The sequence below is a fragment of the Eufriesea mexicana genome, unplaced genomic scaffold, assembly GCF_001483705.2.
Source record: "Eufriesea mexicana isolate 0111107269 unplaced genomic scaffold, ASM148370v2 scaffold3843, whole genome shotgun sequence".
Classification (NCBI taxonomy): Eukaryota; Metazoa; Arthropoda; class Insecta; order Hymenoptera; family Apidae; genus Eufriesea; species Eufriesea mexicana.
The window spans coordinates 1-18,370 of record NW_016911841.1 but is presented as its reverse complement, the minus strand read 5'-3'; the positions used below and the strand labels follow the sequence as shown (position 1 = coordinate 18,370).

Genomic DNA, 18,370 nt, shown 5'->3' with positions numbered 1-18,370 from the left:
TGGTTCGTTCGTTATGTTTATACAAGATGAAAAACAAAAATTGCTATTACATTGAATTTATTGATTGGATTGATTAACTTAGCCTTAATTTGCATAACTCAAAGAGATATATTGAATGATCGACGAAAAAGATTTTATTTAACTGCAGTAATATTCTAATTTTTGTTATTAATAATTCGAAAAGAAATCCGGTTATTGTAAAATGTTTCATGTCAGCAGCGTCATATCAATATTTACCGTTTCAGTATAGCCTAATTTATGACCTCGTGATAACGTAGCCTGTATTATATCACCGATTAACGATTTGCACTCGGCGATTTTTTCGTTACAGGAAAATAGTAATTCGAAGACTTTCTACCATAAGGTCGACGATATTTCCAAAACGATCGTTTCAGTATAGCCTAATTTATGACCTCGTGATAACGTAGCCTGTATTATATCACCGATTAACCATTTGCACTCGGCGATTTTTTCGTTACAGGAAAATAGTAATTTGAAGACTTTCTACCATAAGGTCGACGATATTTCCAAAACGGTAAATAGGAAATCGTATGCAAATTAAGACGTAGAATTATTTTACTACGATATTCCACGCATCATTGGGTAGTTGTAAATTTGATATATTAATTAACATCCATCTTTAGAATCTGATTAAATGGCGACTGAGAGGCGCCTCTCGAGTGCAAAGGGTTAAAATTTCCAGTAATTACAACCAATATAAATCTTACGACATCACACGTATATTGTAACAATGTTTCTTATTCCTTTGTGTGTACACATTGACTCGTGAAAGTATTCAAAAGATATACAAACTTTAAAAGTACTCTGACTAAAGGATTCTGATTTTAATGAGAATTTGTGTGCACGTAAAGCACTACGAGTTACACGTGATTCGATATTCTTTATTCGCGGATATTACTTCACGTGGATGAAAATGTTACTCAAAGTTACAGTCAGATTTCTACTCCTTTTAACACTTTGACTGCCACGTTGGTCATATATGACCGGCCACGGTTTCTCCTGTGATGCCACGGTGATCATTGATGACCGTAGCGCTTGGACTACTTGAACTGCATTGAACAACATTGAATGAAAATTGACAGCTAGTGCATCCTAAATATAACCGCTAATTAGAAGATACTTTGAAATAAAATGTGCCCCATTGAACGATTAAAAATTTTTATTGCAACGTCAAAAAAATATTAGAACAAATCTTGCATCTAGTGGTGCATCTCACGTGGCGTCTTCAGGGAAACATGTGATTTCGACGTGGCAGACAAAGGGTTAAATGTAACTGTATGACAATGCGGGACAAAGAAAAATTTTTCGAATAAAAAAACGTTTAACTCTCGGTACTGCGTCACTGTGTAGTAAAAATGAGTGTGATATCTCGCTTAAGAATGAAGAAGATTGTTAAAACTTTAATCGTTGATTTTACCCCCATAAAATTATTTTCTGTCCAGGAAGAAATTACTGCATGCGTAACTCATTGTGCTTTCTGTGCATACAAACATTCATTAAAATCAGAATTTTTCGATTAGAGAATTCCTATTAAATGCGAAGTTCAAATACTTTTGTCAGCTACTGTACGTATTGTATTGGTGATTATCAAATGTGCATAACAGCAGATTGAGATTTCTTAGGTGCGAGTGGTGAATGATCTATGGATCAAACTAGGTGATACGTGTTTTTGGAACTTCTTTTTTCATACTATAAATAATAATTATGACCCAAATCATTTTCAATAATTCTATGACGTGACAAGCATTCCAGCTCGTATTGTACGCCAACATTAAACTGTTTCGATATTTTGAGTAATTCTTACGAGTTTCGGACATATTTATTGTCTTTTAGTTAGTCATCTACGGTATAGTGCACTGTAGCGTAAGGAGCATTGACTGGCACATAAGCGCATAGGCCCGAACGAACCTGTTTCGACCCCTGCAAGCATTGTCAGCTAAGATTCGAGGCCAAAGGCTAGTTCTGACTGTGCTGTCCGGTCAAAAACCACGATGAAACTGATGTTATCAAGAATCCGCCGTACGGTGAGGCAAATTTCGGTAAAATTGGCGGGCCCACACTGACCAAGACACTCACCTTACCTCCACGATGGTGCCCTTGTGACACAGTGGGTCGTCCCCTTGCACTGCGGTGCTTGCCACCGAGTACGGAAGAGTGAGTGGTATGAGGGCCATAAAGACCAACGGCTAGATATCACATTCAGCTCGATCTGAAGTGAGCCAAGAGCAATCGCCCGTATGAGTACCTCCTCAAGACGTTCTCCTTCGTTGGACCAGGTCCGTTTGGACATTGGTAGTGAACAAATCTCACCCAACATCTGCCGAATGCCATATAGGCACGACACGAGCCACGCAATGCGCAAAGCAACTCTAATAAAGAAAGCAATTAGTTGACAACGAAGATTATCGGTGGTGTTGATAGAATCTGAAGAAGCAAAGAATCCCTAAAATCATCTAAAATTTTCGGACGCTGGAGAATGCCAAGTATGAATTGGTAGTATAAATGGATATAAAATTGGATCCAAAGGGGTGCGAGATTGAGAAAGAGTCAGTGCAAGTTGAGTGTGCCAGCATGAGTTAGGAGTGTAAGTTCTGAGAATTAGTTTCGAGTGTCGTTTGGGTGGTCGTTCAGCGAGTTTGAATAGTCGAGTTTGAGATGCATTTCACGTATCATTGGTACTATTAACATTAAAGGAAGGAAGCTGTGTCTCCTCTGCACCTAATCCTACATATGTGTGCGTTATATTTAAATTAAAATCATTTATTTTTATTAACACAATTGCACTGAAGAATATACACCGAACAGAACGTTTTAAATATCCATATTCTGATTATGCTTAAGATAATTTTATTGTACACTAATTATTGTGTGTAACGCATGAAAGATCACCGTTGATCACCTTCCACCACTGCACGTAAAGATGCAAATATCGAAAAGGCATTTGACAGGTACTGAAGAAAATAATACATTTATTATTTACATGTTATTGCAAAGAAATAAAAATGATTAGTTAGAAAGAAAAACATAAAACATTATTATATTATTATTATTTACAATGCATGATTTGTCTTACCGAACAAAAGTAACGCAAGGATAGCTGTGGTATCACATAAGTGACAGAAAGAACAACAGGTTTCTGGTACATCAACACGCTCAGTATATTCTTTTGCATCCGTACAGTGTGCTCATACCATAAGACATGGTACACACTCCGTGAAGCGTTTACGCTCTAGGAATAACAGATATTCAGATATACGTTAAAAACTGGAAGTCGTACATCACATATAATTTACCATATCTGTCATGAAATCAGCTGGCCAGGTGTACATGTAAATTTCTACGAGCATAGTCATAGATATGAGCATGAACTGTATCTTCACAATCAGCGGTGAATCCTGTTCACAAATTACAATTTCATTAATTAAATAAGTCTCAGTTGGCTGACATTGCATTAATTATGCAACCGATGAAATCTGAGCACGTTTGAACCTCTGCATATACATACCTCAGTATAGATATAGTATACCAGTATTCACTCATACATGTTTTACGGTTTCAATTGGCATACGAGTGATAATATGGAAAATAATGATAATGGATGTAGAACAACTATGCATACTGTCACTTTGTGCAAAATGCAAAATATTTTTGATAATATGATAGGGCATGTATATAGGATTTGTAGTGTTTCTCGAGCATGATGTTTGTTTTCGCTAATGAGCGAAACGAGCCTATGAGCGTTATCTAACATTATCTCACTATAATCTAAACAATCAACGCATCTGATTCGTTAAAAAATCAAATGTTCTACATTTAGAATTCAAATAGACCGAAACCGTTCGTTTGATAAGCCATACCCAAAGCACCATAGACATAACTTACAGTAATAATTAATAGTCCGCATAGAATCATCACAGACATGCTCACAAATATAGCATAAAGAACCACAAACCGTAAACAACTGATCACATCTTTCGCATACCTAAGAGTAAAAGGAACCTATTAGAGTGAACACAATGATCGCAAAAATAATCATTTAGCCTACAAACTGTATAATATTATCTTTACCTCCTTAAACGTAATTCCTTGTTAATACAAGAGATCACCGAATCAATGTCAGAACATTGTTGGAATTCTATAGCTAAACCAAAGTAAAAGAGCACCGAATGCACATAGGCATATATGTGCAGTGCATTGGAAGGTGTATAAACATTGATGCAAGTATAAAGTAACATATGTCAAAGTATTATTAACGTTGAATGGATATTCCACATCATATGGGAAAAGACTAGGTAAAACCGTGGGTCCTAACATAAGAAGACTTGCTGAGGTGTACATAATTGTTATAGCGCATCCGTAAAAGACGTTGCATCTGGCGATGTAATTGCAAAATACTTCCTTTTCGAGTTGTTGTGACCCTTTGACAGACGTTACCATTTCTGCGACTACGCGCTATAATTCGTTGTTAAATAATTTGTCTGCTGAATTAGAGTGTTAGTAAAACCGCATAGATACCTACTTGTAACACGTTGTATTTGAAGAAACATATAATATTCTGAACAATAGCCTGGCTCATACCTATCAAACACATTTAGACAGAATGACGATATCGTCGGAATGCAAATACGAGGAGTATCTGAAAGACAATAACAACATACAAGTGCTAAACGTGCCACCGACTTGAAGTAGTTTATAAACAAAGACTTGTTTCTTGCTACTAGTCAGAGGAAGAGGCCAGCAGAAGCTCATAGCTACACTAAGCCAAATAAAGTGGATGGCCTTTTCTGGTGTAACTTTTCTGAATGCCATTTCAACGTAATATGTAATCTATTACACGAACGCGATGCAATTTAGATGATGCAGAGGATTGAATTATACAAGTCGCTTCAAGCTACAATATCACTATGTTGCTCTGCACGCGATTGGATATTCACTTACCTTACTTGTTGTAAAGCTGACGTATATACCTGAGAGTGATTTAATACATTACTGTGGGTATAGCAATGAAATATAACGTAGCGGTTCGTAATTACCTAAGTGGTACTTTCGTAGTGCAGCTATGTTTCAAACGAAAATTACTCGTAGAACAGACACGAAGATTGATATTTAAATTTAAAAATAAATAAGTTTTGTTACAGAGCAGGCATTAGGCATTTTACAGAAATTTATTTGCTGGCAAAGAAACATAGTTTTTGTTCCGTCCCGGAGAGCGTGTTTATAACATAATTTTATTCTAAGGCTTACACTTTTGCCAGACCTAACGGTCTATTTTATATTTTATACCGCGACTGCAATTCCGGAGGTTCGATGTGCCTCAACGCCGTTCTAGCGGATTAAGCGTATAAAGGTAAAGCAAAATTAGGAATTTTACTAGCACCAGACGCGACAGATGGGACCCACTTGTGACAGACCCAACAAGCGACGGACGGACGGCACTTATAAATCACGTCATCGACCATCAGAAATCGGCTCCTTGACAGTTTCCTACTCCTTAGCCAAAGGTCCTTATGTCACACCCTCTGTCCAATTAAAACTCTTTACCTTTCCACCACCAACATCTATTTTGCCCAATCAGAACTAAACTAGAGAAAACTCCGGACCAAACACGACGAGACAGGACATACAGCAAACTCGAGAAGTCAGTTCGTCTTCGGCACCAATCCTTCAACCATCTAAATTGCATATACAAACGCGTGTTCAAAACGGTACTCGTGGCGTTTTTTTAAATTTATCTTCCACTGTTTGCAAGGGATTATTCCCTTACGTGTTCGGCAAACTGTCTATTACTTGATGAGATTATATCACTACACTGTGGAAAGCGTATTCACCCTCGATACACTGCAAGTATATTCGCTTCAAAAAAGGGCTTCAACTACGGAGGATCGGTAGACACGTCCGACACACACAAAGGTTTATGCAAAAGTGGCTGGTCACAGGTATCCCCAACACCGTGATGCTAGAACGGACGGTAGGAAAAGGGAGGGATTCGTTTCGTCTGCTAGTGGACGCATCGGTAAAAGGCTACCCTAGCAGGCCTTGCCTTAGAACGGGATACCATTGGAAGGTCGGGAAGTTATGTGTATAGGAATTGGAGGTTTTCCGAGGACTTGCGAGAAAGTCCTCAAACCTTCTTGAAGTCAGAATCCATCTAGTGACGAGGGTGAGAATGATAATCGCTACATCTCGTACAGCACGTAATAACAATCTACCGTTAGCAAACTTCAATGTAGAAGTCCTGCAGTCTACATTGTTATCTTGACAGTAGTGATTATCGATTCTATTATACATGGGTGCAGACTATAATATTATACAAATGCAAAGGAAATAATTTCTCCAGAATGTTAATATTACTGAAGATAATATTCATCGAAACTGCCTGTGAAGGAGTTCATTTTGGATATAGTAAGTATTCATTTGTAACCCTTTTGTACCTTTTGGTTCTTTTTTCATATGTATATTATTGTTTCCGGCACATTAAACGTATGTTAAATTGAAAAAGGAATTGGAATTGGCATGCTAGATTGCCTTACTGGTGGGACAAAACGCATCCCTTCCTTTTTTTCCTTTCGTCCCTTCTAGCTACACCGCCACACGAACATACTTGCGACCACCTAACATCCAAACGACCGTGGGGGAGGACTCCCTACAGATACAAGGATATGAAACTAGTGAATGATTTGTGTAAGTAAGATGTCCAACGCTATGTAAATATAAAAATGATTTATTCTCAACTAAAACACTAATAACTCTGGGCCTACTGTGCACGCTATCTCTCAAAAACTCTATGACTGACTCTAAAATACACACTGACTCCTCCGCGTACTTGCACTCTTATTTAAACCTTGCATTCTGTCTTTTTTCATACTCATGTTCTCTTTCTCAATTGAAAGGTCACGTACCCTAAACACTCAGACGCGTTTCTAGGCTTTCTCTTTTCGCTTGTGTAACGGCCCAAAGTCCCAATTAGTCATAACTAAACATGACTAACTTCATGACCTCAGTCTGAGTCAACCACCGATAAGATTTTAATATATAGAACCCTCCGAAAACAAGACTCTTCAGTCTTGATGTAACATTTAACGCCATAACGCCGATTCATTGTACGAACATTGTAACATCTAGCATAATAAAGTGTATAAAAAAAAGGATTATAACAAAGAAAGATAGCTCTTGAGCTACGACCCAACTGCTACCGGTTTTTTCCCGTTTAATACTCATTTTACATGACACTTGCATTCGACTGTCATAAACATGTCTTACATTCGATCCTCTTGCACGCGGTCACTTTTGTTCTAATCCCAAACACTCTTGGCATTCTTTCAGGGCCTTGCTTATTCCTTTCTTACAATATTATAAATTAGGATATCGTACTCTCGTGCCAATAAAATATATGACAATTATTTCCCCTTTCGTTTTTCTCTGATGTTTACCGATTATCAAAGAAAAAGAAAAAGAGAAACGCTAGTGTAAGTTAACGCGAACATCCGATATATCGCCATGATTGTAACAAATACTGAAAATTATAGTATGTGCTACTATTTTATGCCGTGCTGTATCTTAAATAAATAAGATCGTTCAATTTCTAAGGAACTACTGTACTTACCAAAATTATGATCACACCACACAGAATTAGAATACCTGTGCTCCCAGTTACAGCAGAGAGAACTATAAATCGGAGAACAGAGACAACTTCTTTTGCATATCTAGAACCAAATGAACAATATTCGATTAGACTAAATGAGACCAAAGGCTAAACGAACTTCTTATTTGTCAAATCGATTTACTCCACCAAATAAAAAATATAAACTTATTTTAAATACAGAGTATACCGAAGATCGTGGAACAACAGACCAAGTAATAATTCAACTAATTTTTGGATATGGAATCGTTGCGCAGTTGCTCCATAATTTTTGTGACATTTTCTATATATTGTTCAGTTTAAGTTAGGTGCTGCAGCATAAAAATGACTTAAAATTCTAAATGCGGTGTTCATCAATTTGGCACATGAATGAAACATGCTTTAATGTATATTTGCCTTGTTAGTTGTAAATGTTTCCTAATACAAACGGCCATCGTGTCCAAATCCGAAACTTTATCAAACTGCATCGCCAAACATTCGAATCTGGCAGCCGTGTACCAAAGTATAAGAGCCACAAATGTTACAATACATGTGTGTGCGGTGCATTGATAGATAACCAGTGACTGATGAAAATATAAGAAAACATACACAGCCGTATTATTAATCGGAAATGGGTATTCAACTTCGAGTGGCAACGAAATCGGAAATACGAGAGATCCTAACAAGAAAATAGTTGCAGACGTGTAGCTCAGTAATATGGAACCTTTATAAAAAGTAAAGCTTTTCTCGATATACTTGTAGAATATTTCCCGTTCGTATTCCTGTGCTTCTTTAATATATGCTTCCATGACTTCTGTTACATACTACAATCATCAAACTTTGAGATTTGGGACAATAATGCCCACTTTAAAGATTTTACTCTCCGATCACGTCTGATCGATTATCTGTACAGGTGATTCGTGATTTTCATAAATAAAATAGTTGACAGAAATAAACTATGCGTGAAAATCAAACAATAACAAACGATAATTATAAATATGACGTTTATGAGATACGTTTATGTCGTATAATGAACTTATGCGTTAAAAGAAAATAAGAAAGTAGACATGTCTCAGTGAAGTTACAGCTGTACCATCTCGTATAAGACGCGATATTAGACTATGCCTAGCGAGCAAAAAAAGAATTTGCATTATTTACATTCTTCTGTCCTGGTTTATTTATACTTTGAGTCCCGATGTATCGAATATCACGCAAACAAAAATAAAAATTGACGTTGACAGCACGTCGCGGACCTGTGCCTACGAATTAGCGAATAAGGAATCTTTAAAGTGGGCAGAGATACGGATACTTATGCTATTACAACTCAGCAATAATACAATTCGGAACTTACTTGCAGGGTCTCGTGCTTGAAAATGCATGTGAGTGTCGTAATGATCATTTGACCCATACCAAATGACATAGTAATAAGCTTAGAGACATTGACGAAATCGCTGAAATGTAGATACACAGAGTGCAACGTAATTATCATAAGGGCGATAGTACTAACACCATTAACGACTTGTAGAACTATGTAACAATAAACACGATTCTTGCTGCTGTTAGAACGATGTGGCCAGCACAAGGTTAGTGAACCGAACAAACTGAATAACCCTCTCTGGACTCAGTTGTTTCGCCATTACTTCGAAGAACTTATCTTGTGCCACGATCAAATTCACTCAATAGAATAAATCGTTATGCTTTGAGTATCCGGTTTGAAATCGTGTTGTCATATTGATTCATAAGCTAGTATATATTCGCAGATGCTCCCTTGTGCAATTTGTATAATTATACCTCGCACAGCAAGTAATAACAATCTCCCGGTAGCAAACTTCAATGTAGAAGTTCAGCAGTGTACATTATTATTTCGACAGTAGTGATTGTAGATTCTATTATACATGGATCCAGTCTATACTGTTATACAGATGCAATGGGAATAATCTCGAAACAATAAATATTCCTGAAGGTAACACTTATCGGAACTTCCTGTGAAGTAGTTCATTTTGCATACATATTAATCCTAATATTGAGCCAGTCATGCGAAACTTTATTTGTATCACTTACAGGGGGTAAATGTTAGATAAAGAGACGAAAACAGCAATTAACTTACATAAGCGACTATCGATTAAGGCTGTTAGTCTCGTTGACTTTGTTGTGCAATACGGACATTTCTATACTTATTGATTACTGCTGCAAGTGTCCTTCCCCCACAGTTGCTGAAGTCGATTGATGCGACTAGTATCTTCGATGTGACGTCAGTGCTAGAAGGGACGAAAGGAGAAGGAAGGGATTCAGCGTTTCGTCTTGGGCCTATTAGTGGACTCATCAGTAAGGCTACCTAGCAGACTGTATCTTTGAGGGAGGTACTATTGAAAAGTCTAGAAATTCTATGTGTAGGAAGTGGAATGTTTACCGAAGACTTGCGGGAAAATCCTCGAACTTTCTTGAATCTGGAATCCATTTAGTGAAGAAAATGAGAATGATGATGCTACATTACCCTTCTGCCAGTGATGAAAAAAATCTTAGGATTGCAAGGATGGACAGACCGATGAGTCTACTGCTTGCAGTTGGTGCACTTAACACGTTCAGTGCTACGTCAGTCCCTGGGGACTGACAGTAAACTTTTCGTTTGGACGGCGTGGATTCTAGGGACTGACAGCGAACTTTTCGTTTGATCGACATGGGTGTGCGAGACCGGCATTGTCAGAGGTTAAATTATTAATGACAATTAATATATTGTAAAAACTAAATTCCCTCTGCTGAAGTAAATCCTTACACTTCCGTGGTTTTTTCTAACTGATCGTCTCTTGATGATCGCCTTTTGTCCTTTCTGGCATTGCCCACCCCATTATCTTCTGTTTATAATTTGTACATTTATGCGTTGATTGCACCATTCTCACAGTCCAAACAACAAAGTGAAACAAAATAATCTTCTGTTCATACTCTTCGGCATACTTGAGCGCTCGGCATTTAGTGCTTACTCGCTGCCGCCTGAGCGGAAGGTATAGCAAAATCGGCGCCGCACTCAACATGTTAACTGGCAGACTGACTGTCAGTGTCGGTCACCAAACAATTGAATCGCTGAACTGTATTTGCAGACAAGCCATACTGCTCTCGGAGCCTGCTATAGCCGTAACTCTGCTGTCCTAGGACGGCCATCGCGTCCTGCTTACAAGAGGAGGTCATCCTTCTCGGGCATCGTTTCTGCTTGGTCATCCTAGGAGAAGGGTTATGAAGTCTCGACGGGTCTTCATGTATCTCCATCCTTGTTGGTAGAAGGTTGCGTTTTTGTTCTCTGTCGGGGTCACCGATTAATCGAGCATGAAGCAGCCAGTGAAGGAGGATGTCAATATTTGAAGATATCGGGAAAATAACGATTGATACAAGATAGTAAGTAGAATCAGTGCAGCATATGATATAAATATTGGAGAGTGTGCGAGCTTTTAACCCTTTGCACTCAACGATCTTTTCGTTACAGAAATATAATAATTAGAACACTTTCTACCATAAAGTCGACGATATTTTCAAAACGGTAAATAAGGAGTGCAAATTAATTGTAAAACGTAGGATTATTTTACCTCGATATTAAAAGCGTAGGCAATTTTAAATTCGAGATATTAACCCATTGTACTCGAGAGGCGGCCTTCGGTCGCCATTCGATAAAATTTCGAAGCTCGATATTAACACATTGCGTGCGAGTCACGGGATATCTCGTTTTCAGCTGTTTTCGATTGAATCTGTGACTTAGGCAACCAGAGACAAACTTTTTTGTTACGTTACCAGGGTTGTGAAGCCTTGCACATTCTTGTGACAAATGATAAGCAAAATAAACAATCAATCAGTATAGCCAGTACATCGGTAGCTCTGCGAGGATTGTTTACCGCACCTTATAAAGTGTTTTATTGTTGTACATTTTGTTATTTCGATATATATGTGCAAATTTGTACGGAAATAGTTTTTTAAAAATCATTTACATTTTCAATCTGGTGCCAAACAACATTGCACAAAAGAGTATGCTTTACCAGATATCACATTCTAAAGCATTATTGAAGTTTGTGAGATAAATATTAGTTAAAATGTATAAAATTTTATATAATAAATCGATGTTTAGGGTATATAGTAATATCTAAGAATACTTTATGTGAATATATTACCAATTTTAAATTAAAAATTTGTATATATGCAACGTATTGCTTGCCAAGCATGCTTCTAGGGTGTTCAAAAATGTGCGATGTTTGAGGATGCTTTGAGCGCACAAGGCGCCGTACGCAATGTATTAATTAATACACCCAATTCTGTTTTTACACGGACTTCTTTTACACGATTTTGATTTAACACGAATTAGGAAAAAAATTTAATTCTTTTTTTACGCGACTTATTTTGATTTAACACGATCGACCTAAATTTTTGGCCTAGCCAAAACACAAACACAACGATTAATTACTGAATTCGTTCTTAAATCCACTGAAACATCGGCATCGCAGGAGGCTAGTCCTAATTTTGTTCAAGAGATTACAGAAAGAATTTCACCAATGTAGCACGAAGGCGATAACCAAAACATTTCTAGCGATAGCAGTAATATTACAGTCTTACGCAAACGTATGCGTTTATTGTCAGAAAGTGACAACGAATATAATCTTTTTACGTGTAACTCATATTATCTTGCCTAATTTTTGTGTTCACGAATTAGCGATGTATTTTTCCTTTTCAAATGATAATTTACTTTGTACGATACATGTGCAATCTTTATGAAATAAAATGTTTAAAATCCTAGCATGAAAACTTATGGTTTATTGTATTATTTTTGCTGATTTCTTAAGACTGGAACCAATCTTCTATTTTTCCATAGATGCAATATATTTTTTTATACGAATTCTTTTTACACGTATTCTTCGGGAACGTATCTATCGTGTAAAAACAGAATTAGGTGTATATGAAATTTGGAATAATGTAACAGTGTGCGAGGTATCGAAATTAAATAATTCTACGTGTTAATTATTATATATATGATTTCTTACTTACTGCTCAAAAAATATCATCAGCTTTATGACGGAAAATTTTTCAACTCGTACCCTTCTTTAGCCAAAAAATAGTCGAGCGCAAAGAGTTACTTAATAACAGTCTTTAGAATCTGATTAACACGTTAAGTGCCCAGCCCGTTTTGCTTGCCGTTCCGTTCAGGCCCAGACTCGGCCGTCAAGAGGCCCACCGGTGGCAAGTTAAGTATTCATAAAACTCGGAGATACTGTATCAATTGTTATAACAGGAATTCCCAAACATTAAATCCAAAGATGACATCAAATTTAACACCAAAAGTTAGCACCTTTTGATCCTAGTTTTGGCCGGTCACTTAGGATCGACCGGGCCTAAACGGAAAATCTAGCATTGGTCCCTGGGGACCAAGGTTCCCCCAATAAAGTGCGGTGTGACACTTTACGTGTTAAATGGCGACTGAGAGTCGCCTCTCGAGTGCAAAGGGTTAAAATTTGACGATTACATAGATGCTTGTCAAGGAGAATTCGTAACATAGACACTACTGTAGTATTTTGGTTGGTTTAAGTAGATGAACTAATCACATCGTTATACCATAATTTTTGTGTTTATTCTCTTATTGCAAGTGGAGTATTTTTATTGTTCCAAGATAAATATTTTGCTTTTCTTGCAGGATTTCCTTGCTTTGGAAAAGACAATCAGATTGGCATTCTGCTCATCTGTACGTGTAATAACTATTGTGACCGCTGCTCGTTCATGTGTGTATTATAACAAGTATCTATTTTTAATATTTATTTTCAGCAACATAGAGTGTCCAACGCTTTTCTAATGTTGGAATTTCCACGTGTCTACGGTCACTACTATATTTTCATTTTAGGTACATACGAGAATTTCCATGTCCGATCAATGCAACATTTATAAAGCACTGTCGCTCAATTATTCATCAGCAGAGTGCGCATGCTGGCGAAAATGGAGAATGCATTTGACAAGTACTGAAACGAAATACAACGAATTATCATAAACAAAATATCATAAATTTATCAATTCTTCATTCGGAAACTACTTGTCTCGATCGACATACGAAGATAAATTTTCCTTACCGAACAAAAGTACTCCAGAGTTAGTTCAGGCATTACGCAGCGGATAGAAATTACCACTGGCTTCTGATATACCAAAATGTTCAGTATGTCCTTTTGCATCCGTACCGATTGCTTGTACCAAGTTATGTCATATGCACTTCGTGACAAATTTTCGCTCTAAAATAAAAAAAATTCATCTTCAGACAATGATACACGTAAATTTCAAACGCTATTCATTTAACATTCCTATAATATAAACATACTTTACCGTATCTTTCATGTGATCAGCTGGCCACGTGTACATATAAACTTCTGTGAGTACCGTCATAATTACGCCGATGAACTGTACTTTCACAATTACCGAAGAATTCTGTAAATAAATCGGATCGTCAAAATTTGTCAGGCTATATGCAAGAAATACTTGTTCTAATGGTGTCTCTGCGATTGGCGCTTGGAGCTATAGTGCAAAATAATATAGTCTTATGAATATAACGTGCTAATAAATACGATATTTCAAAACGTTAACTTTTTCTCTGACACTATATGACCTTGAGACCGTGGTATACGCAAGATTAATCTCATTTTAATACACGCTTTCGCTCGTGTAACGGCCCAAAGTCCCAATTAGTCATAACTAAACATGACTAACTTCATGACTTCAGTCTGAGTCAACCACCGATAAGATTTTAATATATAGAACCCTCCGAAAACAAGACTCTTCAGTCTTGATGTGACATTTAACGCCATAACGCCGATCCATTGTACGAACATTGTAACATCTAGCATAATAAAGTGTATAAAAAAAAGGATTATATCAAAGAAAGATAGCTCTTGAGCTACGACCCAACTGCTACCGGTTTTTTCCCGTTTAATACTCATTTTACATGACACTTGCATTCGACTGTCATAAACATGTCTTACATTCGATCCTCTTGCACGCGGTCACTTTTGTTCTAAGCCCAAACACTCTTAGCATTCTTTCAAGGCCTTGCTTATTCCTTTCCTACAATATTATAAATTAGGATATCGTACTCTCGTGCCAATAAAATATATGACAATTATTTCCACTTTCGTTTTTCTCTGATGTTTACCGATTATCAAAGAAAAAGAAAAAGAGAAACGCTAGTGTAAGTTAACGCGAACATCCGGTATATCGCCATGATTGTAACAAATACTGAAAATTATAGTATGTGCTACTATTTCATGCCATACTGTATCTTAAATAAATATGATCGTTCAATTTCTAAGGAACTACTGTACTTACCAAAATCATGATCATACCACACAGAATTAGAATACCTGTGCTCCCAGCTACAGCACCGAAGGCTATAAAGCGGATAGTAGTAGCAACATTTTCGGCGTAACTAAAACCAGAGGAACAATATTCGGTAGGATTATATGCTACACCAAAGGCTAAATGAACTTCACATTTTCCAAATCGATTTACTACATCGTATAAAAACTATAAACTTATTTTAAATATAAAGTGTCCCGAAGATCGTGGCACAACTAGCCAAGTAATAATTCACACCAATTTTTGCATATGGATTTATTACGCAACCGATTGCTCCATGATTTTTGAGACATCCTATACATAAATAATTCAGCTTGGTAAATATGCAGTTTAGCGGCTTTGCCCTAAATGCGTCTTTGTTTCCGTTTTTTCACAAAAGGCTTTATTTTACTAGTTTTTTCACAAAAAACATAAAATTGTTAAAAACTGCAGAATGCGTCAGTCGATCCCTATGATTTTTGAACATGTTATAGAGGACGAGATTCCGAAGGACTTTTATCTGAACGATAATTGTCGCTTGGCCTTAATTTCCGAGATATTTGCAAAAATTGATTACACTACCGCATTGGCTACGCCAGTACGTGTGAAAATTCGAAATGTAGAGTTTATCAATTTAGCCTGTGAGTGAAACACGCTTTGCGGAATAGTATCTTTACCTCATTAACAATAATTGTTTCTTAATACAAACGACCATCGTATCGACATTTGAACTTTTCTGAAACTCTATCGCCAAACATTCGAATCTAGCGGTTGTGTACCAAAGCATAAGAGCCCCAAATCCGCCAAGACATAATAGCGCAGTGCATTGGTAGGTGATGACTGTTTGATGTAAGTATAACGTAACATATAACGCAGTACTGTTGACGGGAAATGGATACTCGATATCAAGTGGCAAAGAAATCGGCAGGACCGTAGGACCTAACAAAAATATAGTTGAAGTCGTATACATCAGTATTATACAACTTCCGTAAAACTTGTGGCCCTTCGCGATATACTTGTAGAATACTTCCCGTTCATATTGCTGTGCTTCTCTCATGTATGCTTCCATGTCTTCTATTATATACTGCAATTCGTTATTAAAAGATATATCAGCAGACATGGAAATTTAGGACAATAATGCCCACTTTAAAGATTTTACTCTCCGATCACGTCTGATCGATTATCTGTACAGGTGATTCGTGATTTTCATAAATAAAATAGTTGACAGAAATAAACTATGCGTGAAAATCAAACAATAACAAACGATAATTATAAATATGACGTTTATGAGATACGTTTATGTCGTATAATGAACTTATGCGTTAAAAGAAAATAAGAAAGTAGACATGTCTCAGTGAAGTTACAGCTGTACCATCTCGTATAAGACGCGATATTAGACTATGCCTAGCGAGCAAAAAAAGAATTTGCATTATTTACATTCTTCTGTCCTGGTTTATTTATACTTTGAGTCCCGGTGTATCGAATATCACGCAAACAAAAATAAAAATTGACGTTGACAGCACGTCGCGGACCTGTGCCTACGAATTAGCGAATAAGGAATCTTTAAAGTGGGCAGAGATACGGATACTTATGCTATTACAACTCAGCAATAATACAATTCGGAACTTACTTGCAGGGACTCGTGCTTGGAAATGCATATGAGAGTCGTAATGATCATTTGACCCATACCAAGTGACACAGCAATAATCCTAGAGACATTGACGAAATCGCTCAAATGTAGATACGCAGAGTGCAACGCAATTGACATAATGATGGTAGTATTAACAGCATGAGCGAATTGTAGAACTTTGTAACAATAAACACGATTCTTGCTGCTGTTAGAACGAAGTGGCCAGCACAAGGTTAGAGCTACGCTGAACCGAACAAACTGAATAACACTCTCTGGACTCAGTCGTTTCGCCATTACTTCGAAGGACTTATCTTGTGCAACGATCGAATTCACTCGATAGAATAGATTCATGTGATATCTGCTTTGAAGGCGCACAATGTTATTATATTGCTTCGGAGGAGTGTATATTTACTCACGTTGTTGGAACCCGGATTTCAATATACAATACGAGTTCTAGTTCTTATATAATGTTAGTTTTTGGTTTGGTGAAGATGACCATTGGCCCTTAGTGAAAGTAGGAATGAGTCAATTGTTTTTGGACTCTGAAATTGGTCTGCGTTTATCAACCAGGCCCTTCTAGTGACTAAGGGCCAACGAATCGTTAGTCATCCAACAACGTACTAACGAGATGTTTGTTAAGTGATTCTACGTGAAGCTCGTAATGACAATGTAACCCTTAGCAATCTTCCGTATAGAAGTACTCTAGATTACATTATTGTCAGTAGTGATTACGGATTCTATTATACATTGGAGTAGACTATAACATTATGCAGATCCAAAGGGAAGTAATCTCGCAACAGTGTTGATATTCCAGACGGTAACACTTAACGAAACTGTCTGTGAAGTAGATTATTTTATACAATATTGATCCACATACTGAGGCAGTCATGCACAACTTCACTTGTAGTACAAAGGGTAACAGTTAGGTAGAAAGACAAAACCAGTAATTAACTTACACATTATAAGAGTATGCCAGAGTATGCCAGTTGAAGTTACCGATAAGGTAGCATGTGTGACGAAAACGCAGCAGTGATGATCGGACTTTCGAAACGAAGCGGCGATCCACTTGATCTACACCCCGGATTAACAAAGGAGGCCCACTTTTAACCACTTGCGCTACCAATAAACTCACGGTTGAGATGCCATGCGCTGCAGTATAACACTCGGTAAGGTGTCACACTGATATGATTCGTATCGATTTATATGTATCGATTCTGAAATATTTCCAAGATATCGATGGCACAATATCGATGCAGTTTAAGAAAATATATCATTATAGCCACAACTACTCAATAGTTTTTTAGATATTTGCGATTAAAGTTTTATTACTTCCTTAATTATACATTTATTTCTAATATCTTTCAAGTTAAGTTGTTGCGTAACGACGACGCTCGAGAATTGCTATCCTAGAGGACCCGGAGTTTTATCCCCGTCCATAGTTTTGATAGATTTTTTCAATATATTTTTTATTTTGTATTTATTTTTCTCCTATGAAAACACTGCACATACACAATTATACATAAAATTTCTTAATAAAATAATTTATTTTTTACGTCTTTTTATAATATTGTATATTCTGCACATACACAATTATACATAAAATTTCTTAATAAAATAATTTATTTTTTACGTCTTTTTATGATATTGTATATTTATTACAAAATAATAAGAATATTATGCAAGAAAAATACTTTTCAATAGCAATCATATTTACTACAGGAAATACAAAACCTATCGCTCATGTAAGTATTAATGATTAA

At 36.8% G+C, this 18,370-nt stretch overlaps 3 protein-coding genes across 3 annotated transcripts; all 3 read right to left on the bottom strand.

The window, feature by feature from the left end:
* Positions 1–2,906: 2,906 nt before the first annotated feature.
* LOC108551338 (uncharacterized) lies at positions 2,907–4,256 on the bottom strand. Its single transcript, XM_017905475.1, has 5 exons — positions 4,090–4,256; positions 3,904–4,003; positions 3,315–3,416; positions 3,095–3,250; positions 2,907–2,972 (listed from the first exon to the last, which is right to left on the bottom strand). The coding sequence occupies exons 1-5, from the start codon at positions 4,254–4,256 to the stop codon at positions 2,907–2,909; spliced, it is 591 nt and encodes a 196-aa protein (XP_017760964.1).
* Positions 4,257–8,013: 3,757 nt separating this feature from the next.
* Positions 8,014–9,059, bottom strand: LOC108551337 (uncharacterized). The gene is made up of 2 exons (XM_017905474.1): positions 8,991–9,059; positions 8,014–8,463 (listed from the first exon to the last, which is right to left on the bottom strand). Exons 1-2 carry the CDS (start codon positions 9,057–9,059, stop codon positions 8,014–8,016), a joined length of 519 nt encoding a protein of 172 aa, XP_017760963.1.
* Positions 9,060–13,560: 4,501 nt separating this feature from the next.
* On the bottom strand, positions 13,561–16,904 carry LOC108551336 (uncharacterized). Its single transcript, XM_017905473.1, has 7 exons — positions 16,611–16,904; positions 15,658–16,064; positions 15,222–15,295; positions 14,972–15,153; positions 13,976–14,164; positions 13,729–13,884; positions 13,561–13,620 (listed from the first exon to the last, which is right to left on the bottom strand). Exons 1-7 carry the CDS (start codon positions 16,902–16,904, stop codon positions 13,561–13,563), a joined length of 1,362 nt encoding a protein of 453 aa, XP_017760962.1.
* Between the last annotated feature and the right edge of the window lie 1,466 nt (positions 16,905–18,370).

Bases quoted from the DNA above. Each gene is read 5' to 3' on its own strand.
- LOC108551338 (XM_017905475.1), bottom strand. From the start codon at position 4,256: ATGTTACTTTATACTTGCATCAATGTTTATACACCTTCCAATGCACTG. The intron at 4,004-4,089 runs GTAAAGATAATA...TTTTACTCTTAG, and splicing joins AAGGAATTACGTTTAAGGAG to GTATGCGAAAGATGTGATCA. The intron at 3,417-3,903 runs GTAAGTTATGTC...ATTTGTGAACAG, and splicing joins GCGGACTATTAATTATTACT to GATTCACCGCTGATTGTGAA.
- LOC108551337 (XM_017905474.1), bottom strand. From the start codon at position 9,059: ATGTCATTTGGTATGGGTCAAATGATCATTACGACACTCACATGCATT. The intron at 8,464-8,990 runs GTAAGTTCCGAA...TGATGATTGTAG, and splicing joins TCAAGCACGAGACCCTGCAA to TATGTAACAGAAGTCATGGA.
- LOC108551336 (XM_017905473.1), bottom strand. From the start codon at position 16,904: ATGGCGAAACGACTGAGTCCAGAGAGTGTTATTCAGTTTGTTCGGTTC. The intron at 15,296-15,657 runs GTAAAGATACTA...ATTTATGTATAG, and splicing joins AAACAATTATTGTTAATGAG to GATGTCTCAAAAATCATGGA. The intron at 14,165-14,971 runs GTAAGTACAGTA...TTTGCACTATAG, and splicing joins GTGGTATGATCATGATTTTG to CTCCAAGCGCCAATCGCAGA.